This window comes from Nomascus leucogenys, chromosome 17 (genome assembly GCF_006542625.1).
Source record: "Nomascus leucogenys isolate Asia chromosome 17, Asia_NLE_v1, whole genome shotgun sequence".
Taxonomy (NCBI): domain Eukaryota; kingdom Metazoa; phylum Chordata; class Mammalia; order Primates; family Hylobatidae; genus Nomascus; species Nomascus leucogenys.
Window position 1 is genome coordinate 1,136,249 of NC_044397.1, and position 27,081 is coordinate 1,163,329.

Sequence of the window (27,081 nt, forward strand, 5' to 3'; positions counted from 1 at the left end):
CAGCCAATCATAGAGCCTCATGTCCCTAGCCATAGTGATTGGTTCAGAAGGGGGGACTCGTGATCTGAGCTAGGCCAACAAGAATCCTTTCCTGAGATTTGTTTCACCTGTAGCTGGGAAAGGAAATCACACCTTAACTTTGGCTGCAGAGCAGCTGATGTGTGATCCTGGAACTGCTGGCAACAGTGTTCTCTTCCTGAGAAAAAGCTCATGGAGTATGAAAGAGGGCAGGCAGCCAGCACAAGGCAGCAGCAATGAGAGATGATGAGGAAGACTGCCCTGGGGGTGCTTGTTTGAAACTTGAATTCCAGGTGCCCTAGCCTCACCTTTGCCCCTCGGAGAGTGGAGGCCAACAAATTCCCTTTTTTGAGTGAGCTAATTTGAGCTGAGTTACTTCATTTACAGCCCACAGATTTTTTGATTCATGTAGCGTTTAGACTGAAGGAATAAACTCAGAAGTTTGCTTCTCTGGTGTCCAAGTTTTGGTTTCCCACCTCTGTGGGTCTCAATGTTCGGCTTATCCGACAGGTCTTAGGCCCTGGGAAGTAATCATAATAATGTGTCTGTCTACAACTGGACCACAAACAAAAGTACTAGAACCTAGTTGTTCAGAGTGTGGATCTGACTCTGTTGTTCATCAACTGTGTGACCTTCGGCAAGTTATTTAACTTCCGAGCCTCAGTTTCTTCATCTGTGAAACAGAGATTATAGTAGCAGCTACTTCATAAGGCTCTTGTGAGGATTATACATAATAATCATTTTCAGCATATGACGCTATGCCTGGCATCTAGTTAGCAGATCACAAATATAGTTCGATTATTATGGATAATTTTATACACAATATCCCTCAAACAGTTCTATGAATAAGGCAGAACAAAGATTCTCATATCTGTCTGAGCAGTGAAGACTGTGATGCTCAGAGGGCTGTGACCCACTAGGTCACATAATAAGTGGAAGAGTCTGGATTCGGGACACCAGAATCAAATCCGGAGTCCTCCCACTTTGGACTTTGCTTCTCAAATGGCATTGTGTTGGCAATTGTCAGAAGGCCAATTTAATAGCTTATAAAGGGCACTGTCCCTCCAGGGACAGTGTTTATTAGAGAAGCCAAATTCTGGCCAGAATGCTGCTTGGTGGGGACAGAGGATTGGCCCTGGAAAGATGCCCAGAGAAAAGACTGCTTAAGCTGAAGTCCCCAGGCACCCCTAGCCAGTGTCAGCACACCCTCCTTCTCCCCTTCTTCTCCCTCGCTGCCAGTTCCTTGTACCCACACACTTTACATGTGAGAATTCTAAAAGACAGACGGTCGGAACCAGAAGCTAATATAGAGATCACTGTAGTCCATTCAGCATTGATTAAACAGGCATAGTAGATGTAATGATGAACCAGACACAGATCAAATCTCTCATTTACAGGTGAGAACCGCGAGTCCGGGAAGGAAGGTATCTTCCCTGAGGTCTACGGTGAATTAGTAACTGCGTTAGGCACCCTCTAGAGAGTATCTGCCTGGCTCACAATGGGCCCCATTTCCTGAGGTTTGTATGATCCCACCTACCCAGTCACAGCTGATTCGATCAGAGGAACACACCTGACCAAAGCTGGGCCAATCAGATTTTAACTCCCAGGAATCTGACCCTAGGATGAGATGCTGATCATAGTTAGCCCAGGGAGGAAGGGGACCGAATGACAGTATGGTTATATCAATGGTCCGATTCTTGGTTCCAACCCTTGATTGTCCTATGAGAGCACCACCCATTCCTTACAACACATCTCTCCTCTTCATTTTGGGAGTTTTGAAGTTATTAAAGTTATTGATTTCTTTTCCTTACAACCAAAATAATCTAAATTAAGATTGTGGTCAAGCTTGGATTAAAACCCGCCTCCTGGCTCCAAGACCCATGTTTTTCCATCATGCTGACTGGCAGCAAAGATGTCTCCCCATGGATTTTTCAGAACTCTGTTCTTTAAATGTGACCTTGGATACACCAAACAAACTCATGCCATCCAAAGGTTGGAGGTAGGTGGTGGTGGGGGGTGGAGGCAGGTGGTGGTGGGGGTGGCAGCAGATGGTGGTGGGGGGTGGGGGTAGATGGTGATGGAGATGGGGGTAGGTGGTGGTGGGGGGTGGTAGGTGGTGGGAGGGGTGGGGATAGGTGGGGTGGGGGTAGGTGGTGGTGGGGGTGGGGTAGGTGGTGGGGGGTAGGTGATGGTGGGGGGTGGGGGTAGGTGGTGGTGAGGCGGGTAGGTGGTGTTGGGGGTGGACATAGGTGGTGGTGGGGGGTGAGGGTAGGTGGTGGTGGGGTGGGGGTAGGTGGTGGTGGGTAGGAGTAGGTAGTGGTGGGGGTCGGGGTAGGTGGTGCTGGGGTGGGTAGGTAGTGGTGGGGGTCGGGGTAGGTGGTGCTGGGGCTGGGTGTAGGTGGGGTGGGGGGTGGGGGTAGTTCTGGCAGGTGTCAAGTTCTTTGTTCTCTAAAGCAATTACCTTGGGGTGGGGGAGTGATAAATAACAACAGGATGGTGGCTACAGCGAGGCTTTCACCAGCTGCGCACCCAGGGCAGATTACTTTTCTCAGTTTCCTCCTCTGATATTTATCTCGTATGTGTAAAGTGCTTAGAGCAGTGTGCAGCAATGCAAGCTATTTATTATATGAGTAACCTGCTTTTTAAAGATGGCATTTGCCCACAAAACCTTCCTAGACCCTTAGGGTTTACCTTTCACTCACATCTCTCTAGCTACTGTAATTCAAGCCTGGAATGATTACATTTTCAGCATAAAAACAAGTCACATTCAAAGCCCAAGTGTGATAACCACATGAAAAGCAATCAGTCTCTGTCCTTTGACACACCTTGATATGAGGGCTGTACCTGTGATGAGGTAGTTGTCTCAGCGTATACATTCCCTAGGACTGGAGCTGACCAGCTTGATTGAAGTTTCTCATGAAACTTTCATTCAACAATTATTTGCTAAGTGCCTGGTCTGGGGGACAGGGGCTATCTGTATGGTGACAGATTAACAGATAAATGCAATACCAGGACTGTGAAAGAGGCAAGTGTAAGGAGCTATGGATGCAATGAGTATATGGACCCAGTTCAGATGGGGGCATTAGGGAAGGAGGCCCAGAGGAAGAGAAAGATGCGTAAGAGTTAGATGGACAATGGAATTTTACAGCCACAGATCAGCAGACACCTGACAAAACCAAGTGTTGACAAGGTTGTAGAACCAAGAAAACTCTGACATTGCTGGCAGAGTGCAAATGGGTACAAAACTCTGGAAAGCAAATCAGCATTAACTGGCAAAGTTGAAGATGCATTTGTGCACCAGTTGAGGTATATGAGCATGAACTTTGTTGCAACAGCAAAGAATCAAAAACGTAAATGTCCATTGTATTCATTAGCTACTGCTGCAATAAAGCTGTGTAACAAACAATCCTAAGAATATCATTGGCTTATAATGACAAACATTTATTTCTTGCACACACGAGTGCAGGTGAGCTGGGGTGAACTCACGTTCACACTGGCTACAAGTAGCTGTCATTTGGGGACTCAGGCTGAAGAGACAACAGTTTACTGGGAACATGCTCTTCTATGGCAAATGGCAGGACCACAAGATGCCAAACTAAAGCCTAAAAGCATATTAAAAACCTCCATTTGCGGCCAGGCGCAGTGGCTCACGCCTGTAATCCCAGCACTTTGGGAGGCTGAAGCGGGCAGATCACGAGGTCAGGAGTTCAAGACCAGCCTGGACAACACGGTGAAACCCCATCTCTACTAAAAATACAAAAATTAGCGATGTGTGGTGGCATGCCTCTGTAGTCCCAGCTACTCAGGAGTCTGAGGCAGGAGAATTGCTTGAACCCAGGAGGCAGAGGTTGCAGTGAGCCGAGTGAGACTCCATCTCAAAACAACAAGAACAACAAAAAACCTCCTTTTGCATCACATTCTTTAGCATTTGCCCGGTTAAATTCCATTAGGCCAAACCCCACGTCAATGGGATGGGGATATATTCTCCATCTACTCTGTATATCAACGAGTTTAAATGTATAGTCCTATATAGTCCTGGAGTAAAGAATTGGGAGTGATAATTCAACCATACCATGAATAGAAGAATGGATCGATAAACTGTGGTGTAGTCATACAATGAAATATTATACAGCAATGAAAACAAATGGCCTAGATTGATAAACTATGGCCCATGGACCAAATCCAGCTTGCTGCCTGTTTTTGTAAATGAGGTTGTATTGGAATGTGGCCACATTCATTCATTTACATATTGTCTGTATCTGCTTTCGCACTGTAATGACAGAGTTGGGCAGCTGCAACAGACTGTTGGGCCCACAAAGCTTAAAATATGAACAATCTGTCCCTTTCCAGAAAACTTTACCGAGCTCTGATCTAGATCTACGCATATCAACATGGATAAAATCTCACAAACATAATGTTACATGAAAAGACAAGTTGCAGAGGAGTGTAAACCACAGGATCCCATTCACTTAAGTTCGAAAACATTCAAAATAGTCAAACCAGTGCTACATATTGCTTGGCTTAGTCCCTTTGTGCTGCGATAACAGAATACCACAGACAGGAATTTAAGAAAAGAAATGTATTGGCTTGCAGTTCTGGAGGCTGGGAAATCCAATATGAAGATGCCAGCAGATTTGGTGGTTCTGATTTCAAGATGGCGCCCTGAATGCTGTGACCTCCAGAGGCGAGGAAGGCTTAGTCTTTGCATGGTGAAAAGTGGAAGGGCAAAAGAGAACCAGAGGGGGTTGAATCTGCCCTTTTATAATGGCATGAACCCACAAATGAGGGTGGAGCCCTCATGGCCCAATCACCCCTTAAAGATCCCATCTCCTAATATCGTTACGATGGTAATTAATTTTTCAACATGAGTTTTGGAGGAGACAAATATTCAAACCACAGCACGGCTAACTTTCAAACCTGTGCTGTACTAGTGGTAAATATAAAAAGCAAGATAGTGATGGCCCCAGTCACTGGAGAGACAGATGTGCCTAGGGCATATGCCCAGGGGGGCCTCTATTGCATGGGTAATGTTTTCTTTCTTAAGCTGGGTGGAGATGGTAGTGCATTGGGATTAATTTTATTGTTATTTATACCTTTTATGTAGGTCCTAAATATTTATAATATTAATAGAAAAAAAAGTTAGAAGAGGTAGGAGAACACAGGAGTGGGGGAAGGGTGTTCCAGGCCCAGGCTCCAGGTTGCAAGGGTGGAGGCATGAGAAAGAGGAGGCATGGCATGCACAGGGAGGAGGGAATGGAGAGAGGAGACTGGGAGGACAGCTGGGTCTTTGGGCCATTCTAAGGAGTCTGATTTCATACCAAGGCCAAGGGGAGCCCCTGGGCAGCTCTGAGGTTTTGTGCCATCGTGATCAGATTTGCGTTTGAGAACAGTCAGCCTGGTTGCAATAGGGAGGGTGGTGGGGAGCAGGGCTGCAACACGACCCCAAAGGGAACACCTCCTTAACATTTGTCCCTGAGGTGCCTCACTCTCTCACCCTACTCCTGGCCCTGGCATGCCCTCCCTCCTGAAGCCTACATGGCTCTCTCCATCCCCTCCTTCCAGTCTTCACTCAAAAGTTGCCTTCTCCACGAGGCCCTCCCTGACTACTGCCTTTAAATTGAGTCCCCTCTGAATTTCCCTTATTCCCCTTGCTTTTTCTTGATAGCATTTCCTGTATATTTTGCTCATTTGTTTTGCCTATTGTCTTCCTCTACTAGAATGTAGCTCCTTCTCCTCACTGATGGATCCCCAGGGCCTAGAGTAGTGAAGGGTAATAGGAAATGTTCACTAAATATTTGCCGAATGAATGAATTTATAGGAACTCCAGAACTGACAGGAAGGTGTCACTTTCTCTTGCTGATCTCAGCCGCCTGGAGGATGAAAGCAGCTGTCTGGCTTAATTCAGGGATGGGGTTTGGCTCAGAGGAGGCAAAAGAAAGTCAGCAAGACAGGTGAGGGCTTTGAGAGGCTCCTCTGGGGTGAGGTCTCCATGTCTTTGGTTATCAAGACACATGGTGTGGTGCGGAAGAGCACAGACCCCAGGACTTGTATCCAGCCCTTTCCAGCCAGCTCTCGTTGATGGAGAGAGGGCTGTCCCCTGCCCGCCACCCTCCTTGGCCATGTCCCTGCTCCCAGCACTTGCCTTTACCTAGGTGACTCCTGTCATGGAATTCTGACCTCTCCAGTTGTGCTTAGCTAAACTCCCTCCCTCTTCCCACCAGTTTCCCCCTTTTTGGGATTCCTATATACTGAAACCTGTACTGTTGTACTCAGCCCAACGATGATTGCAGCCTCGTAGAGTTGTCACATTGTTTTTTGTGTGTGTTTTGTCTGCAGCCCCACTTCCGGCCTGTAAGAGCAGACCCCCATCTCCTCCTGTGCGTCAAGAAGCCCACAGGGCAAGGGCCCCCACTGATGCTCAGTAAACCCTTATGGGGAGAGGGAAGGGTGCTGTCGTTTCCATCAGACATGTGTAGCGACTAGTGTTTCTTTTGGGCTTCCCATCAAGTGGCACTTGCCTACCCCTCAACCCCCGCGTTTCTTCTGATGGGAAACACACGCTTTCACCTGTGCTGTCACATTCCACCCTCCAAGAACCCTGGCAAGTGGGTGCTTTATTGCCACTTTCCAGATGAGCACCCTGCTGCACCAAGAAAGGCAGGAGCCTGCCTAGAGCTGCCCAGTCAGTCGGAGGCACAGCGGGTCAGAGCCGGTGCTGAGCTCCTCGGGGCTGAGGGAGAGAGAGCTCCTTGTCCCCTTCTCTGCCAGCTGCCTCTTCCCAGCTAGTTCAGAGCCTTCAACACCAGAAGCTTCCGCTCCGGAGGGGAAGTCAGAGCCTGAGCTGAGCTGTGTATATAGCAGTGAACAAAGGCTCGGGGGCTCTTCCTAAATGTCTCGCTGGAGGCACCAGTGTTTGTATCAGTGGCCTCCTGTCTCCCTGCCTTCTCTCTTTGAGCTGAGTAAGGAATCAGAGAGCTTTCCTTCCACCTGCTGCCTGCATCCCCTCCACGAGGGCACCTGCTCAGGCCTGGCTTTAGCCAGACCTCTGATCAGCTGTTTTACACGGCTCTGCCTGCAGAGAAAGTTCGGGCTTCTTCATCTGACATTCCAAGCACGTCTTGATCCGCCCAAGCTCACTCCTGCAGCCTCCGCCCGCCTTTCCTCACCGCTCAGTCCCTCTGCTCCCATTCCTGTAGGGAAGCTGTGGGGAGGTGGGATGTGGTTATCCGTGAGCACCTGAGGGGCAAGGAGCAGCCCTGTGGGTAGGGGCCAGGCCTTTGTGGCACAGAGGTCATTTGCAGTGCATCCAGGAAATCTTCCCTTTGTCCCGTCCGATGCATATTCCCCTTTCCACACCTGGCTCCCCCTCCTTCTTGGCCTAGAATGCTGACTTCTCTGCATCCAAGGGCTCCCTTGGCCTCTGGCTTGCAGCTGGGTTTGGAGGAAGGGAGGAGAGTGAGGACAGGGAATTTATTACCCCAGCTCCCTCCCCACAAGGTCACCACAGGGTGGCTGTGTCCCTCTGACCCTGCTTGCAGCTGCTGTCATGCAGCTACTCTCAGAGGGGGCTCCCCACTCTTGCTAGCCCTAGGGTTCTGAGGCTCCCCATGTTGGTTTCCCTAAACCCTGCCTCCATCTTTGTAGAGACCCTTTATTCAAGTCTCCTCACATTACTCAGGGTAAGGCTGCCATCACGGTGCTACCAGCACCCTGCACGAATCCAGTGCTGGCCCCTTGAGGAGGAGCTGAATCCCCAGACAGGAAACAGGGACTGAGACAGCAGGCTCTGTGGGTAGGAGGTCATGGCTGCCACTTCCTGGGCATCCTTCTCCTGGAATGGAGGCACCCCTTGGCGAGGTACAGGCAGGAGCTCAGTAAACTCCGCTAACCATCTTAGTGCTTGCTGCTTCCAAGCATGGAGCCGAGCGCAAACGCTGAAAGCGGCTCCTTCCACTCCTCTCCTAGGAAGGGGAAGCCGCCCTGAACCACCAATGGGGACCATCCAGTGCACTAACAGTCATCTCCAAATACTTGGATCACATAGCCCAGTGGGTAGAATATTTTTGAGGACGTGCTGCTTATCAGGTCAGGGTCCCAGCAGGAGACAGATGCCACTTTTAAATTAGGGTAATACGAGCAGATTTCTTCATGAAGGACTCTTTATAAAGGTGCGAGTGCAGGGGAGCCAGGAGGGACAGTGCAGTAAGCAGGGGCTGGCTGCTGCAGGGCTGTGACCGCCACGAGGGGAGGGGTGCTGAGCCAAATTTGGAAGGAGAGAGTCAACTTGTAAGCAGCTTCCAGGAAAGAGTTGCCTGCAGTGCCCTGCAGGGATGGAGCAGTGGAATCAATTCCCCAACTGCACTTTGCCAGTGTCCTCTGATCTCCCCAGGGAGCCCGGGTGATGGGGACCACGCAGGGCAGCCTCAGAGCAGGGTGGAGGAGGTGGGGAACCCAGGGGTAAGCAGGAGATACTCAGTGTGTATCCCTAGCAAATGTACACTTATTTATTAGTAAATTCTAAATGTGCAATCGTGCTAATATGTGCATTATGAAATATACAGAAAAAGGGGTGTTGAAAAGCACGTGGTAAAATAGATAGAAGTGGAAGTTCTATTCCATTTCTTCTGTCCCCAACAGATTCTTTCACGCCCCGTGGGGGTGTATTTTTCCTGCCTTGAGGAACACCATGTTCAAAGGCCAGTGCCCTGAAGGAGCACTCTGGGGTGACGGGAACATTATCTTGATCTGCATGATGATTATATGAGTGTATACACATGTAAACGGTGCATGTGGCCATGTCACACTGCACACCGATCTGGGACCAGTGGGTTCCCTTTTCTTTCACTGTTCATCCCGGAGGTGGGGCTGCCTGCAGCTCCAGGGCTACCTCCCTCGCTGTCTTTTCTTCTCACTCCTCTTAGCCCATCCCTACAAGGCTGAAGTGGTCCAGCCCAGAGTGCCTGCCTCCCTGGGGAGGCCCAGCCACCTTGTTCGCTGAGAGTAATCATGAGTCACACGTATATAGCTCTTCCTATGTGCTGGGAGCAGCTCTAAGCACTGAATATGCATTCACTCATTTAATCCTCACAACAGCCCTGTGAACACTGGTACTGTCTTTACTTTCATTTTACAAACGAGGACACTGAAGCACAGAGAGTTCAAGTGACTCACCCAAAGCCACAGAGCATGTAGAGTAGAGCCAGGACTTACCCCAGGACCTGTGCTACAATCCACGTTGTGCAGCTTCTTGTCTTCCCCAGGGCCAGAAAGAAGGTTACACTCGGGGCCTGTTCCCTTGAAGCCCATCTCTTTTTTCTCTGTAATTTTCCCCAAATTCCAGTTCTTTTCCTCTCACGTGGCAATTGGTGTGGGACTGAGTCCAGGCCAGGGCTATCTTGGCGGCACTGTGGTAATTAACGAGCAGTGCCCTAGGGCAGGCAGCCTGGGAGGCAGAGTCAGGGCCTGGGGCTGCCTGGGGCTTTCTCCCTGCCAGCCTGGAGGTAGGAGAGGTTTCTGTTTTCCCAAGACAACCCCCAGCAGGCTGGCTTCCTTCTCGCCCTTCCTCCCCACCACCTGAAATGAGTTGCTGCCCCAGCCCATGAGATGCACCACGGCCTTCCAGGCCCAGCAAAACCACACTCTGCCTTGTGAATCTGAGAGCCCGGATTCCCTCACTGCAACTCTGGGAAGGCAGGAACCATATCTGTCTTCCTCACTGTCACCACCCGACACCTTCCTCAAAGGTGCTTTGGGACACAGCATATACCAAATGACTGCTAGACTCTGTGGAGGAACATTAGAATGTTCTCAGAGGCCTTGGCAATGTTCTGTGGGCCTGGTGGGTCACCAGAGTTTCCCAGCAGGTGAGTTTCATGGCCAGAATTCTCCAAGTCTCCTGGGGTGTTTGGGGCTGGCCGGCATCTTCCCTTCCTTTTTTTTCCTTTTTTTTTTTGAGATAGAGTCTCACTCTGTTGCCCAGGCTAGGGTGCCGTGGCACGATCTCAGCTCACTGCAACCTGTGCCTCCCGGGTTCAAGCGATTCTCCTGCCTCAGCCTCCCGAGTAGCTGGACTATAGTGCACACCGCCCAGCCTGCTAATTCTTTTTTTTTTTTTTTTTTAACTTGAATCAATTTTTTTTTTATTAATTTTTTTTGCACAAAAAACAATAAACATTTTCTAAAAATACATACAAACAAAAAGATGCGTATCAAACATACCAGGAAGGCTGCACATGGGAAGACGGGGAATAGAAATGGGGAGTGGGAATCAAAATAAATGAGAGAGGGACTTTATATGGATCAGTGATAATAACTCAATCCTCTATTTGACGAAGAAGGAGAAGGAAGAGGAAGAAAAAGAAAGTGGAATAAAGGATCAGAAAGGGAGGAAAATAGAAAAAATTAGAGTATGACTCCAGGATAGACCTGTTTGTTGTCACTGAGTTGGTTGGTTGGTTTGTCTGTTGTATTTTTCATATGCTTTGCCATGTTGGCCAGACTGGTCTCGAACTCCTAGCCTGAAGTGATCAACCCGCCTCGGCCCCCCAGAGTGCCGGGACCACAGGCGTGAGCCACCACGTCCAGCCCCCAGATTGCTTCTGGCCTCCGTGGTAGACCTCCCAGACGGGGTGGTCGGGCAGAGGCGCTCCCCACATCCCAGACGGGGCGGCCGGGCAGAGGCGCTCCTCACTTCCCAGACGGGGCGGCCAGGCAGAGACGCTCCTCACTTCTTCCCAGACGGGGCGGCCGGGCAGAGGTGCTCCTCACTTCTCCCAGACGGGGCGGCCGGGCAGAGGTGTTGCTCATTCTTCCCGGACGGGGCGGCCGGGCAGAGCGCTCCTCACTTCTCAGACGGGGCGGCGGGCAGAGGCGCTCCTCACTTCTCAGACGGGTGGCCGGCAGAGGCGCTCCTCACTTCCCAGACGATGGTGGCCGGCAGAGCACTCCTCACTTCCCAGACGGTGGGTGGCCGGGCAGAGGTGCTCCTCACTTCCCAGACGGTGGGTGGCGGGCAGAGGTGCTCCTCACTTCCCAGACGGTGGGTGGCGGGCAGAGGCGCTCCTCACTTCTCAGACGGTGGGTGGCCGGGCAGAGGTGCTCCTCACTTCCCAGACGGTGGGTGGCCGGGCAGAGGCGCTCCTCACTTCTCAGACGGGGCGGGCGGGCAGAGGCGCTCCTCACTTCCCAGACGATGGGTGGCCGGGCAGAGGCGCTCCTCACTTCCCAGACGATGGTGGCCGGCAGAGGCGCTCCTCACTTCCCAGACGATGGTGGCCGGGCAGAGGCGCTCCTCACCTCCCAGACGATGGGGCCGGGCAGAGGCGCTCCTCACTTCTTCCCAGACGGGGGGCCGGGCAGAGGTGCTCCTCACTTCCCAGACGGTGGGTGGCCGGGCAGAGGCGCTCCTCAGACGGGGGGGCGGGCAGAGGGCTCCTCACTTCCCAGACGGGGGGGGGCGGGCGCCCCTTCAGGGGGGGGGGCAGAGGCGCTCCTCATTCTCAGAGGGGGCGGGCAGGCGCTCCTCACCTCCCAGACGATGGGGCCGGCAGAGCGCTCCTCCCCCCAGACGAGGGGCGGGCAGAGGCGCTCCTCACTCCCAGACGATGGGGCCGGCAGGCGCTCCCACCCAGACGGGCGGCGGCCGGGCAGGGGCTGCAATCCCAGCACCCTGGTAGGCCAAGGCAGGCGGCTGGGAGGCGGAGGCTGCCGCGAGCCAAGACCACGCCACCGCACTCCAGCCCGGGCCACACGAAGCACCGAGTGAGCGAGACTCCGCCCGCAGTCCCAGCACTTCGGGAGGCCGAGGCGGGCAGAGCACTCGGGGTCAGGAGCCGGAGAGCAGCCTGGCCAACATGGCGAACCCGCGCCTGCAGCCAAAGGAGGAAAAGCAGGCTGGCGAGCGCTGGCAGTCCCAGGCAGTCCGCGGTGCGGGGCCGCAGCGAGCCGAGTAGATTACATGCAGCCTGGGCCACAGAGGGAAAAGAAAGAAAAAAAAGAAAAGAAAAGAAAAAAAAGAAAAGAAAGAAGAGAGAGAGAGAGAGAGAGAGAGAAAGAAAGGAAGGAAGGAAGGAAGCAAGCCTGGCTAATTCTTGTATTTTTAGTAGAGACGGGGTTTTGCCATGTTGACCAGACTGGTTTCGAACTCCTGGGCTCAATTGATTCGCCTGCCTTGGCCTCCCACAGTGCTGGGATTACAGGCGTGAGCCACCATGCCCGGCAGCATCCTCCCTTCTTTCTGAGAGCTCTAGCAGCCTGTGAGCCTCCTCCCCATGGGATGGAAAAGAAAGGGTGGACTCCCGCTCATCAGCAGCATGAGACGTGGGATGCAGCAGGGTGACGCTTGAGAGGCCTGCTTCCCCAGCTGCTGGGCACCATTCGTGCCCACCCGGTGGGGGAGAGCCTGCGGGGCATGAGCCTCGTGACAGCGTCGCATCAGAAGGCCCTGAGCAGACTGATCTCTGTCGCCTCACAAGACGGGTCACTTCCCTCCTGAGCTTCCAAGCCTTTACCTGAGCTGTTTTCTTGTCCCTTAAGTCTGTTGGTATTGAAGTCTGGGCGGCCTGACAGCCCTGGCAGGCATCCCAGAGGCCAGCGCCCCAGGCAGACACTCTCTCTGCCTTATTTATGCAGCTTCGCGGCCGCTGCGATTGGGTGGCATTTGTGAGCACAAAAGAGAAGACTCCGGGCATTCAGAAGGCCCTTTCAGCAAAGGGCGCCACAGGCCTGCTGGCTGGAAATTCTCCTGAGATCGGTTGGAGTCTATCTGCAGGCGTGCAGGCGCTTCTGTTTGCTTCCTGACCCTGGCCTCCTGGGCACTGGGGTGGGGGTGGGGGGCGGTGCGGCGCAGGCCTCTGCATGCGGGGACAGGAAGCGGGGGGTTGGCACAGAGGTTTCTGCCAGAGCCTCCCTGCCTGGAGGACCTGGCCTTGTGGTCTTCCCCAGGCCCATGTGCCCTGCTTGCCTGCTTTCTCACCAACAGGGTGATGAGGTGGCATCCACAGGGGTCAGTCCTGTACCACCTGGCCTCCCCCACCCTGCTTCTGCAGCCCGCTGAGAAGTGAACAGAAGCTGCTGCAGTGTGGCTGGGATTCAGCTAGGAAGGGCCAACCCCCTCAATTGGTGCCCCACGTGACTGAGGCTCCTTGGTCACATCATTATCTGTGGTACCCAGATCAAAGGTCCTGCCAGCGGTGCACCAAGCCCTCCTCTTGGCAGGAAGCAGCAGACTAGAGCAAGTGAGGGAGAGTCGAAGCTGCCAGGGGGTGGGGGGGGGGGTTTCCCAGACAACAGCCTGTCCCGTGCTGCTCCCTGCCAGCCCCAAATCAGGAGTCCCCCCACCCCTACCCCACCGTGTTTCTAGTCCTGAGAGCGATGGGCTGGGGGATGGAGGCTCTGAAAATTCCACGCAGGTTTTTTTGCCTGGTCCCGGCATGCCCTGTGGCCGTCTGTTGTTGATTTTAAATCTGTTCGCCCGGGAGTCCCAGTTCAGCTCAGCAGACAGCAGTATTTGCTTATTAATTTGTTTATTGATTTACTGGGCTGTACTTGGGGCTTCTCCCGGGAAGGACTCCAGATGTGCGTGTGCCGCCCAGCATCCAGCCATCCATCAGACTCAAGTTTAGGCTTAAGATGCCACAAGGCCGGGACCGGGCAGGCCTGGAGCCAGTGCAAAACTCCCGGAGGACGGACTGGGCCATGGGGCACTGGAGGATTGAGGGCAGTGGGGGAGGAAGGAGGCCGCCTGCAGCAGCTGCAGGACACAGGCACGCTGTACCCTGTGGGAATGGCGCCCCTGGAGTTGTGCAACTGGGCACTCCTGGTTTGGGCCTCTCCCTATAGAGCAAGGGGAACACATGTCTTCTCAGGAGAGGCCCTTCTCTGTCTCAGATCGCATTTAAGAGGCCTCCTTCAAGAGGCAGGGGATGGAGGAGAAAACCAGTCCAAGGTCTTTGGTGCCCCAGAGGCTCAGATTCATGTCTTCGGATGGGTTTTCCAACGTGCCAGGATTAAGTAAGGCGAGGGGTGTTTCTAGCAATGATTCTCTCAGCTCTTGCATAATAATACTACATTTTTTTAAAAAAAACCTCTGAGGACACGTCTGTGGCTTTGTCGCCTTTTTGAGGCATATGCTGACTACAGATTGTGGCAGCAGGATGGAGGGAAGGGGAGGAGAAGCGGGAGGAGGCCGCAGTGTCTGAACAGAATTCTGTCACGGATGTAGAAAGAGCCTTGCCTGAGGACTTGTAAGAGCGAGGTGGCTATGAATGTGGACTTGGCATCAGGCAGACCTGGGGTGAATCCTGGCTCCCTCATTTATGAGCTGGGCAACCTCAGGCAAGTTACTTACCCTCTCTGTGCTTCATCTCATCCATAAAGTGAGAGTCCGCTTGTCAGCCTCATAGGACTGATGTGAGGGTTATAAACAAGACAGTGTAAGAAACACATTAGTATATAATTAGTTGATACCGCCTTATCACACATGGAAGATGGGAGACGTGATGCTTCCTGATAGAACTCTCATCCCTGAAATGAAAAGAGGGCCATGTCTGAGTAAACCCAAGAGTTCTCTTTTCAGATCTGCCTTTCTCTTTGGCTGCTCTGGACTTCCCTGGGCCTCCCTGGTGCTGTTATGTTTCCCTTTCCCTCCATGTCCAATATTAAAACCTCCTGATATGTCTACAAGCCAGCATGGATGAACAGGAGGCCTCGGAGGATGCTGGGTGTGGACACGAGTGCTCAGGTCAGGAGAGGGAAGGGGCGGTGGGTGCCCTCAAACCCCGCTGCCTTGTGAGAGTGGAGCATGTGGGCTGAGGAGTCCCACTGCCCAGGCTCCACTCCCAGCCCTGCTGGGCACTGCTGTGCATCCTTGAGCAAGCAGCCTAATCTCCCTGTGTCTGGTTTCTGAATCTGTGCAAGGAGCTATGATAGTACTGCACTTAGCTCGGAGGGTCGTGAGGGTAAAGCCAGCGAACGCGTGTTACACACTTAAAATACGAAGCACCCGGTACATAGTTCCAAGTCTTCCCCAGCATCTGCCGTCATTCCTACCCCCTCCCTGAGCACACCACACTCAAACCATGTCCAGTCATGGCCTCTTTGCCTTTGCACTTGCTGTTCCTTACCCAGGAACGTTCTTCCTCCCAACCTGTCTAAGTCTTTCTCATCATTCAGAGCCTTGTTCCATTCACTTTGGAAAAATCTTTCTCAGTCCCTTGGGATAAAATTTACCCACCCCCCCTCACTCCTGAACTCCCCAACTCTCTGCATGCATCTATCTCAGTTATAGCATTTTCTTCCCTTTCCCTCCACCTCCCACCAAAGGCCTCCCCATTCTTTGGGACTTGATGTAGATGTCGTTCCCTCCAGGAAGTCTTCCTAGATCCCCTCCCACCCTTCCCTCCCCTGCGTTTCCTCCCACAATACTCTGTGCCTACACATCCTCACCACACTCTGATGGATGGGTTGGTCTGTTTCTTTGTGTGCCCCCCACCAGCTAATTGTGAGCTTCTAGTGATGCGTCTGTATCAGTTAGCTTTAGCATGAGCTGTAGGTCATGAGTAGTATAACCCCAAACATTGGCTCATGCAATTTAGCAGTTTTATTTCTTCCCTTGAAAGTCTGCAGTATGGGGCTGGTTGGTGGCTTTGTTTGATATGGTCCTCTGAGGCCCAGGCTCCTATTATCTTATTGTTCTGTGAGGGGTGACTTCCGTCTCCTCACAGTCCAATGTGGCTGCTTCAATTCCAGCCATTTCATCCACTTTTCAGTCACCTGGGGGAAGACTGAGTGCCAGCCATCCCTTAAGGAGTTTCAGAAGCTATCACTTGACACTTTGCACTGTATTGGTCTGAGTTTAGTGAAAGGGCTATGTCTAGCTGCAAGAGAGGCTGAGAAATCTAGTCTTTATTCTGTATGGCTATGTGCCTGGCCAAGAATTCCAGGACTAGGGAAGAAGGGGAGAGTGGAATGGGGACAACCAGTAGTCTCTGCCATAGGGCCCTTGCCTCATTCACCCCTATGTTGTGCCCAAGCCACCCCACAGTACATTACCTGGCACATAGTAAACACTCCATGTTTGCAGAAAGAAAGGCCTGTATTGACAGTTACAGCACGTGTGTTTGCCTCCTTGACTGGAGTAGGTGTGTGGCGGCCGCTGATTGATCCATGTGTTCACCTCCCCAGTTCCCTCATTCAACAAATATCTGTGCTTCCTATGCACTGGATATTGTTCTAGATACAGGGATGAAGCCATGAATAAAGAGGTAGAAGTCTGTACCCTGGGGCTCACATTCCAGTGGCTTCTATAGTGATAGCAAGCACTGTTCGGCCAGGTGAGGTGGCTCACGCCTGTAATCCCAGCACTTTGGGAGGCCGAGGCAGGCAGATCACCGGAGGTCAGGAGTTCAAGACCAGGCTGGCCAACGTGGCGAAACGGTGTCTCTACTAAAAATATAAAAATTAGCTGGGCATGGTGGTGGGTACCTGTAATCCCAGCTACTCGGGAGGCTGAGGCAGGAGAATTGCTTGATCCCGGGAGGTGGAGGTTGCAGTGAGTCGAGATTGTGCCATTGCACTCCAGCCTAGGCAACAGAGTGAGACTCGGTCTCAAAAAAAAAAAAAAAAAAAAAAAAAAAAGCAAGCACTCTTCGTACTTTTTTTCTTTCTTCATTAAAAAAAAAAAAAAAAAAAAAAAAAAAGAAACAGGATCTTTCTCTGTTCCCCAGGCTGGAGTGCAGTGGTGCAATCACAGCTGACTGCAACCTTAACCTTTAAGGCTCAAGCGATCCTCCTGCCTCAGCCTCTCGAGTAGCTGGGACCACAGACAGGTCTGCACCACCACACCTGGCTAATTTTTTGTATTTTTAGTAGAGATGGGGTTTCACCATGTTAGCCAAGATGGTCTCGATCTCTCGATCTCGTGATCTCCCCTCCTCGGCCTCCCAAAGTGCTGGGATTGTGAGCCACTGCGCCCAGCCAATTTTTTTATTTTTTGTAGAGATGAGGGTCTCGCCATGTTGTCCAGGCTGATCTCGAACTCCTAGGCTCAAGTGATGCTACCGCCTCGGCATCCCAAAGTGCCAATGTGAGCCTTACAGGTGTGAGCCACTGCGCCTGATCCCAATTGCTTCTGAGGACTAACTCACGCAAGCCGGGTCCCCACATTAGTCACCTCTGTCTTACAGGCGAGGAAACTGAAGTACAGAAAGGTCAAATGACTCTCTACGGTCGCACGGCTTATATGAGGCAGAGCTGGGTTTGACCTGGATGGTCTGCTGGAGAGCCCACCATCGCCTCTAGCGCCCTTGAGCTCCAGTGCCCTCGCTGTACACCCTGCCCTGTGCCCTGCTTTCCTCAGTTAACAGAGCCACAGATATTTCCCGTAGTTTCTGTCATCACCATCTGTGGTGGCTGCACGGGGAAGGGCGAAGCAGAGCAGCTGCAGTCTGCAGTAAATGGGGGGAAAGGAGGGGTTGTGGTTCCCTTGTGGGGTCAAGAAGGATTTGTGGGCACTTGCCTGGGTGGGGCCTGTGGCGAATGGAGCTGGGGCCCTCCTGGCCTGGCTGACACGTTCTCGCTGCCCCTCTTTGACTCTCCCCCTGGGGCCTGCCTGCCTTCTCAGGCCCTCTCCGAAGTCCAAAGGGAGGCTGCAGGGCCTCGAGCCCTCCCCACCTCCCTTGTCTTGTCCTGTGACTGACTTCCAGACCTCAGAGATGTCTTTCCACCTCAGCCAGGGGAGGCGTGAGGGTCCCCCACCCACACCCCGTGGAGCACACCTGTCTTCCCAAACCTTTTCCTAGTCCCAGGGAAAGGGAGAAAAAAGAGAAGGGGGAAGAAAAGAGCTCTGGGGGAAAGAAAGCCCACCAAAAATGAGATGCTGGGGCTCATGTCTCTGCTACTGCCCGACACCTCACCTTTCCCCAGTGGCCTGCTGTTGTCCTCCAGGGGAGCAGGGCTGCCCCGCACACCTGCTCCATTACTGGGAATGTTGCATTGCACAGGGGAGGACGCTGGGGCTTGAGGAGGGCGGGTCCCTGGCTCCAATGACTAGTCAGTGGAAGGGTAGAGATTAAAATTCTGCCCCTGGTGTGGTGGGCGGGGAAGGAGAAGAACAAGGCTGCCCATTTTGCAGATGGGCACATCGAGGGCTAGACATTTAGTTAAGTGACCCTGCCCATAAGCCACAGGTTGCACAATGAGTCAGGAATGGAACTTGTGTCGGAGGGACTCTCAGTCCAGGGTGGGGCCTTTCTGATTTCACCTCTGGCCCCACAAGTTTGGTTTCTGAGACCCCAAGGATCTTAAAGCACCAAAGGTAAACCTGTGGACATCAGTAAGTGCTTGTGGCCAGGCTGGTTCCTGGCAAGCATTGTGTGAAATGCTGTGGAGGATAAAAAAGAAAGGGCTGGGTGCGGTGGCTCATGCCTGTAATCTCAGCACTTTGGGAGGCTGAGGCGGGCAGAACACAAGGTCAGGAGTTCGAGACTAGCCTGGCCAACATGGTGAAACCTTGTCTCTACTAAAAATACAAAAATTAGCTGGGCATGGTGGCAGGCACCTGTAATCTCAGCTAGTCGGGAGGCTGAGGCAGGAGAATTGCTTGAACCTGGGAGGAAGAGGTTGCAGTGAGCCGAGATTGCGCCACTGCACTCCAGCTTGGGTGACAGGGCGAGACTCTGTCTTAGAAAAAGAAAAAAGAAAAAAGAAAGTCAGATGTGATTCTCATTGGTGGTGGTGATGGTGTGTTTTCAATCAGGTTGGTGAGATGAGTACTTGGAAATAGGAAACTCTTCGAACACTGACTATTTCAATATGTGGTAACGCCCCTGAGTGCCTTGAGAGCTGGGATGGATCAGAGCAGTTAAGAAAGCTTCCTGGAGGAGGAGGATTTGAGCTGGACCTTAAGAAGTGCTAGGAACTAAACTCATATCTGAAGGATGAAGATGGGGCAGGAGCGTGGGAATGGCAGCTTGAGTCAAGGCACAGAGGTAGGTCTGAGGTGGTGTGTGCCAAGTGCAATGCAAAGCTTGGCGTGATGGGGGTGGCCTTGCTGGAGAGGAGTGGGCAGTGACTCTGGAGAGGAAATGAGGGGTCAGATGGTGGAAGAGTTTGGTAGAGCAGCAGAGGCATTTAGACTTAGTTCTGTAGTCCAGGGAAGACTGACATTCAGTGTGGGCGGCTGCAATCTCCCCTCCTTCATTCATGGCAGACATGGATCATTGATCACTGCACTCTCCCTGCTGAACCCACACAAGGCCTCAGAGATCTGTTTCACCCCGAGCTCCAGGCAGTCCCCACCTATGGTCTGCCGTTGAGAGGAAACGTCATTGTTGTGGGTAATTGGGAGCCACTGCATGTTCTTGAGCAGAAGAATGGGTGTCAGAACAGGTTTTGTGTTCCTGGATCCTGGGTGAGCTGCTTGTCTTGATCCCACCAACTTTGACTCAGTCGCAGTAGGGGTTGGGCTCTCTGAAGACCCCAAGGCAGTGGGGTCTCTGACTTTACCCTGTAAACTCACTTAGTCCAGACCTGTCCCCCTGGGGAGAGGGCCCAGCTTTCTCATCGCAGAAACCGGGCAGAGGCCGGGGGTGGTGGCTCAAGCCTGTACTCCCAGCACTTTGGAAGGACAAGGTCAGGAGTTTGAGACCAGCCTGGCCAACATGGCAAAACCCTGTCTCTACTAAAAATACAAAAATTGGCTGGGAGTGATTGTGCGTGTCTGTAATCCAAGCTACTCAGGAGGCTGAGGCAGGAGAATCACCTGAACCCGGGAGGTGGAGGTTACAGTGAGCCGAGATCACGCCACTACCCCCTAGCCTGGGCAACACAATGAGACTCCGTCTCAAAAAACAAACAAACAAACAAACAAACAAACAAACAAAAACTGGGCAGAGACAGAAGTGGTCACGCCACTCAGGCAAGATTAAATTCTGAATGAGAACCTGGTTGGCTGCCTTCCTGCTGAGGGGAAGAGGAGGCCAGGGTTGGGTGGGCACCGCCACCGATCCAGATTCTAATTTAGTGAGTTTAAATGCACCTTTAAAATGCATAGAGGCCCAAACAAAACTCATCTGTCATGGTTTTCAGGGTGAGAAAGATCCATCTATCCACCACTGGTATGTATTTGAGTGTGTGTGTGTGTGTGTGTGTGTGTGTATATATATTTTTTTTTTAACGTATATTTTTTTTCTTCTCCCAAAGTAGGTATCGATTCTCAGTGACTATAAACAGGCCATATGAACGCTCTCAGGCATCCCACCCTCTGATTTCAACTTTGCAGATAGGACTCTGAAATGACATTCTGCTATGCTTTGGGACATGTTAGTCATTGCTGATGTGTGTGTGTGTATTTGTGTGTTCCTGTGTGTGTGTTGGAATGGGTCAGTGAGAGGCACAGGTACTGGAAAGGTGGAAATAAAAATGGAGTCTTTCCACCTTCTGGGAGCTGCTGTGGACGCCGAGTGGATATGTGCATCAGCTGTGGGTCTTGGAGGCTGGCCAGGGGAGAGGGAGCTTCGACTTGCCTGGAGTGGGGAGCTGCAGGGCCCCCGCTTTGCAGGTCCCTGGACCCCCACCCCACCTCCAGACTGCAACTTTGTCCCCATCTGGGGAGGCTTGTTGATAACCCCGCTCCCTGGTGAGTGCTAGGTCCGTGAGCGGCTGAGAGATATGTTTATTTCCTTTTAATATTGTTTAGGGTTCAATTTACCCAGTGGCATGCAAATAAATAAATAAGAAAACCAAACCTTTGACAGGGGGAAATATGGAGTTTTCCTCCTATATTTCTGGGTAATATCTCAAAACTTTTGTGACTCATGAGGGCCCGCAGTGTTTGGCTAAGGAAAAGGAAAAAAACATGGAAAAGGAAAAAAACATGGAAAAGGAAAACATCTCATTTCCTCTATTTGTCAACAGTTTTATAGCAAGTGGAGAATATTCCATATAATGTGGCCCCATGCACCATCTGTGCCGACACTAGGTTCCCTGAGGTCTGTGGCCGTGTCTGAACTCAGGGAAGTATAACCTGTAAAATTGTATCTCTGTAAAGGGGGCTGTTTTCTACTGCCCAGAACCCATTACCCACCAAATCTCCTGACACTAGTCTCCTAGGCCTTGAAGATCTGGGCGTGGGGGTGGGCAGTTATTGCACAAAAATCGTTCGAATGCTCTGGCTCAGAACATAGCAGCAGTTAAGAAAAGAAAAAAAAAAGGCAAATGAGGGAGAAGATGTTACAGGCGAATGAGGTAGTAGGAGGCAAGAGCAGCGAGGTGAGGATGACAACTATGCATTTGTCATCTGTGTACCTGTAAGACTTTGCTGAGACCCTGCTGTGTGCAAGCCATTGGGCAAGGCATGAGGAGAGCAGAGCAGATAGCAATAACAACAGCAACAATGCCATCATGATAATAGTCATAAGAAAGCGGCCATCTCCTAGGTACTTACTAGGAGCTGGGCGCTGTGCTAGGCCGAGTGGCTCAGAGTTGAGCGGCTGAGCTTCTTGTTCTCAGGGAGTTTACGATCTGGTGGAGGAGTAGGGATTGGGCTCAACTGCCTGCTGAAAAATCCAACGAGAGTTCTGGTCTTGAAGGATAGTTGAGACAACCTCAAATTTGGGAATTTTTAGAAATTTTGAAATTCAGATTCTGATGAATGCCTGCAATTTCAACACTGTCTTTCTAAGGGACTAAGGGCCAAAGTGACCATGAGCACTGATAATTTAGGCTTTCATGGGGTAATCTGCCAAATTTATCACAGATGGGATGGGCAAAGGAGTGAGGAGAGGAGGGGGCTGGGGAAATATGGCTGGGTGAAAAGGGGACATTCAGAGCTCAGAGAAAGGCGGGGGCAGGAAGAGGAGAAGGGGGTGAGGAGACATCTGACCATGTGGCTGTGAAATGAATCAGGCCTGTAGCATGCAGATAACAGAGCTGGGGGATCCCAAGTCCCCCAGCCAAGGGTGCAGTTTTGGGAAAGGAACAGATGGGGGCAGTTGGCTGGCCAGGAGGCAAGTGCAGTGTTAACTGAGGTCTTCTGCATCCTGAAAGGAATCGGTGAACGTGACTGAGAGTGAAATTGCTCCTTCGGTTGCAGGACAGAGTTTGAGGATGTGCTTCCCAAGGAGGGAGCAGGGAGAGGCAGGGGTCTGAGTGGAAACCAAGCGGTGGGTGGTGGGTAGAGGGAGATGGCGGGGAAATGCTGTCCTCAGCAGGCTGCCTGTCTCAGGCCTGAGTGGTGAATGACAATGAAGAGCCCGTTGGGGAGCTGTCCACACCTCGGGTGCTGAGATGAATTCCTAGAAATAGCCCTTTCTGGTCCATAGAAGTTGAGATCCTCCTACACAGTGGTTCTCAAAGTGCAGTCCCTGGGCCAGCAGCATCAGAACCAGCTAGAAACCTGCTAAAAATGCAAATTCTCAGGCCCACCCCAGGTGTACTGAATCAGAATCTCTGTGGCGGGTGGGGGGAGGTTGTGCACAGCAATCTTTTTCCGTTTTTTGGGTTTTTTTGAGACAGAGTCTTGCTCTGTTACAGGCTGGAGTACAGTGACATGATCTCTGCTCACTGCAACCTCTGCCTCCCGGGTTCAAGCAATTCTCCTGTCTCAGCCTCCCGAGTAGCTGGGACTACAAGTGCGCACCACTACGCCCGTCTAATTTTTGTATTTTTAGTAGAGACGGGGTTTCACCATATTGGTCAGGCTGGTCTCGAACTCCTGACCTCAGGTGATCTGCCCGCCTTGGCCTCCCAAAGTGCTGGGATTACAGGCGTGAGCCACCGCGCCCGGCCAGCAATCTATTTTTAACAAGCCCTTCAGGAAATTCTGATGCCACTCACTTTGGAGAACCACTGTTCTCAATAGCTCTTCCTGTCCCCAATCCCAGGGCCCCAGTCCTTCCTCCGCAGTGCACACCCTGCACACAGCTCTGCCAGGCACTCAACCCCTGCTTCTGAAAGCACCAGAAGTTCGTTTTCTCATCCATGCTGAGATCCATGAGGGAGGGCAATATCCTACTCAACTCTAAACTGCAAGTGCCTGGCACACAGTAGGTATGCAGGAAATCTTGTTAATAAGCAGGTGGAAGGATGGATGGATGAATGCTAGAGCGGCAGCCAATGTGGTCTTTTAAAAACATAAATGAAATCAGGTCACTTTCTGGCTTAAAACTCTCCAAAGTCTCCCAGCATCTCTAGAATGAAATCCAGCTCCTTATTATGGCTGATGGCCATTGGCCTGGACCTTGTGGCCTCCTCACTCTAATTTATCCTGTTGTTCCCCTCAGCTGCTGTTCTTTGTCTCCCAAATACCCCCAAGCTCATTCCCGCCTCAAGCCTTTGCACACTGTACCCTCTTCCTGGAGTGCTCTTTACTCGTATTGTCACACAATGGGCTTTTCTCCCTTTTCTCAGGGCTTGACACCTCCTCAGAGAGGCCTTCCCTGATGACCCATCTAAAGCATCACCTCCCACCCTGTTCCATTGCCCTGTTGGTTGGGTCAGTTGTTTTCCTCTTCATGGCATGAGTACAGGTGCCAAAAGTGTACTGGGAGGGATGTCCCCCATTTCCGTATGTCCCTCCCAATGTGCTTCCATAGAAAAGAAAAATAACCCTTCATATACACAACTGACATTGCCTCAATTTTTGAAAACCTTCTTGTATTTGGATTTTAAGTAAAATCATTGTGTATACTTAGCAGACTCAGCTTTAAGATGAGCTCCCTTCTAATCGTCTTGTTGCCTCCGAGTCCCCTTTGGACAGGCCTACCGGAACACTCATGGACCAAGCCCCCTTAATCCTACCATGGTGGGAGTTATGGACCTGGGGTGAGAGATATTGGCCAACTGGACAGGAAACCAGTTATGGGCCAAGACTCACACGTTCAGAGAAATGAGGGAAGGATGAGTGCTTTGAGACTGGAGTGCAAGGTGCATTCTGGTTAATCAGAGAAGGCATTTACAATGCACTGGGAAGATTTTGAAGTGATGAAGACAACCGAGATAACCATGATAATAGTTATCCTGTATAGTGCTTGACTCCATGCCAAGCACTGTTCTAAAAGCTTTGCTCATATTCATTTAATCTTAGAAGAACCCTCTGAGATGGGTGCTGTTTTCACCCTCATTTTACAGGCATGGGAACTGAGGCACAGAGAGGTGAAGCAGCCTCTGCCAAGCTCCCCACTAGTAAGAGGTTGAGGCAGGATTCCAACCCAGGAAATCTGATTTGAGTCTTCCCCATCACCCTCTACGGCTTCTCCGATAAAGACATCAGCAGTACCCTAAGGTCTTTTCAGTTTCCCAAGCCTGTCCCCATACTCCAGCTGGCTCTGAGGTGGCCAGGGTAGGCGTTTCATCTCCGTTTCCTTTTTTTTTTGTTTGCTTTGAGATGGAGTCTCGCTCTGTTGCCCAGGCTGGAGTGCAGTGGCATAATGTCAGCTCACCGCAACCTCCGCCTCCCGGGTTCAAGTGATTCTCCTGACTCAGCCTCCCAAATAGCTGGGATTACAGGCACCTGCCACCATGCCCGGCTAATTTTTGTATTTTTAGTAGAGATAGGGTTTCACCATCTTGGCCAGGCTGGTCTCAAACTCCTGACCTTGTGATCTACCCACCTCGGCCTCCCAAAGTGCTGGGATTACAGGCGTGAGCCACCGCGCCCGGCTCATCTCCGTTTTCTAGGTGAGGGTGCTGAAGCTGGTTAAGCAAATCACCCGAGGCTCCACAAAGAGGAAGAGGCAGAGTAGGGCTCAAAGCCCTGCCACCCAGCATGCCTGCCTATAGGAAAGCCTTCGGGGTCCCTGTGCCCCAACCATAGACCCCACGCCCTGGCTGCAGGCAAATGGAGGGCATTTGGGGAATGACAGTGAAAAGCCGGCAGGCAGGTGGTGTCCTGCTGCTCTCCCCCAGCCCACTCTCTCCCAGCCGTAAGATATATATAGTGCCAATGGAGAAACAACACGAATCGGGTGTTTGTCTGTAGCCCCTTCTGCAGATCCATCACAGAGCAGCGCTTGGTGCAAGATCTTGCAAACAGCTTGAGATTACTGAATTAATTAGAATGAAATTAATCAAAACACCCATCACAAAGGAACCTGAGCATGTGGAGTGTGACTTGGGTGAAGGAGGAGGCGCAGCAGAGAGCGGGCATGGCAGGCTGGACTGGCTTCCTGCCTGGAGCCTGCTGGGGCAGGCCAAAAGCCTGAGGGGTGGGACCCAGATTCCTGCCCGCGCTCCCACATGTTCCCCAGCCCCCGCGTCTGCACACTGGGTCTCTGTCCAGGCAGTACATTCTGTGGAGACTGAGCTCGGATCCTGGTGGGTGTTGGGCTGAGCCTTTAAGGAGGTAATGAATGAGAGGGGGGTCACCTGGCAGACAGTGCAACAGATTAGAGATCAGAAGACCCAGAACTCTGAGCATCATTATCCAGTTTTCCAGGATGGATAGTTTTGACTTTACTCACCTGTTTGTCCTTGTAAGTTGTACAAAACAGACCAGAGGTTAAGAGCATGAATCCCGGGCTAGACTGCCTGGGTTCAAAGCTTGGCTCTACTGCCTGCGAGCTATGTGATCTCAAGCACTGACTAGCTGTGTACTCTCTCTGAGTCTTGGTTGTCAAATGCGGGTGCTAATAGCACTTGCCTTATGAAAACTGGTATACGGCAGTTGCTATAAAGGTACAAGCTGTTATCATCACATCTAACCAGTCAAGGGGCCTTGTCCGTCTTCCTTCAACTTGTCTTCACATTTCCTTTTCCTTCCTGCTGCCGCCATCTCAGTCAGGCCTTCATCACTCCATTCCTTCATCCCATAAACATTTATTTATATATTTATTTATTTATTGAGACAGAGTCTCACTCTGTAGCCCAGGCTGGAGTGCAGTGGTGTGATCTCGGCTCACTGCAAGCTCCGCCTCCCAGGTTCACGCCATTCTCCTGCCTCAGCCTCCTGAGTAGCTGGGACTACAGGCGCCCACTGCCACGCCTGCCTAATTTTTTGAATTTTTAGTAGAGACGGGGTTTCACCGTGTTAGCCAGGATGGCCTTGATCTCTTGACCTCATGATCCGTCCACCTCGGCCTCCCGAAGTGCTGCGATTACAGGCGTGAGCCACCGTGCCTGGACCCATAAACATTTATTAAGCTCCCACGATGTGCCTGACACTAGACCAGAGCTTGGGGATGAAAAGCTAGAACGCAGCCCCTGCTTTTGGGGGGATCAGAGTTCAGGGGATGCTTCACAGAAAGCTTTGAGTTGCAGTTCTTGGGGCATACAAGTCTGGGAAAGGCATTCCAAGCAGGGGGAATGGCATGTACAAAGCATTGCCACCAGAATGAGTGTCTGAAAACACGAATTTGATCAAGTCACGTAAGTTATGTCCTGGTTCAAGAACCCGGAATCAGCCCCGTTAGCTCACTGTAGTCAATATAAAGCCCTTTGCTTGCGTTTCAGGCCTCCCAAAATCTGCCTTCCAACACCTTCCTTCAGCTGGGGGACTTAGTGCCAATCTCCTCTCCCGTAAAACGATAGAGTTATCATGGAACTCAAATGGTTATGTGTATACAGCAGGTGCTTGGTAAGTGAGCCCCTCCTCCCCTGCCAACACACACTAAGCCTGCTTGGTCTGGTTCTCTTTGTTTCAAGTTGTGCAGGAGGCAGCCCCATGCAGAGTTCAGAGCGCTGGTCCTGGAGTGGGCGGAGCGATTTCTCGTCCTGGCTTTGTCTCCAATGCAGGACTCCTGTGCCTTTTCCAAGAGGATCCTCCCTTTATTTCTGCATCTGCAAAAGGAAATGCGGAATTTCTCAATAGGGGGCACTGTGGACATGTTGGGGGAAGGAATATCCCACGCAGGGTACAACAATTTAGCATCCCAGCAACCCCAGCTCTCCCAAACATCGAGGCAACCACCCCTCGTATTTCCAGCCCCACCCTCCCTGCCCCTTTCATGATCCTTTCCAGCTCTTACCTTCTAGCAATCGCGGACTCCTTGATTCTCTGTCTAATGCCTCCAGGGGACTCTGCTTTGTGCAACCCCCAACCCCCAAACTAGAGGAGCTTGAGGCACACAT

The 27,081-nt window shown here is 51.7% G+C and overlaps 1 protein-coding gene across 1 annotated transcript in view; it reads left to right on the forward strand.

Annotated features, from left to right (window-relative positions):
* The first annotated feature begins 1,656 nt into the window (after nt 1-1,656).
* LOC100581110 (putative uncharacterized protein FLJ45825) overlaps nt 1,657-27,081 on the forward strand; it is a 30,446-nt gene continuing 5,021 nt past the window's right edge. The window contains 1 exon segment of the mRNA XM_003276929.3: nt 1,657-2,017. Coding sequence (XP_003276977.2) covers nt 1,931-2,017 — 87 coding nt within the window. The 5' untranslated portion in view covers nt 1,657-1,930.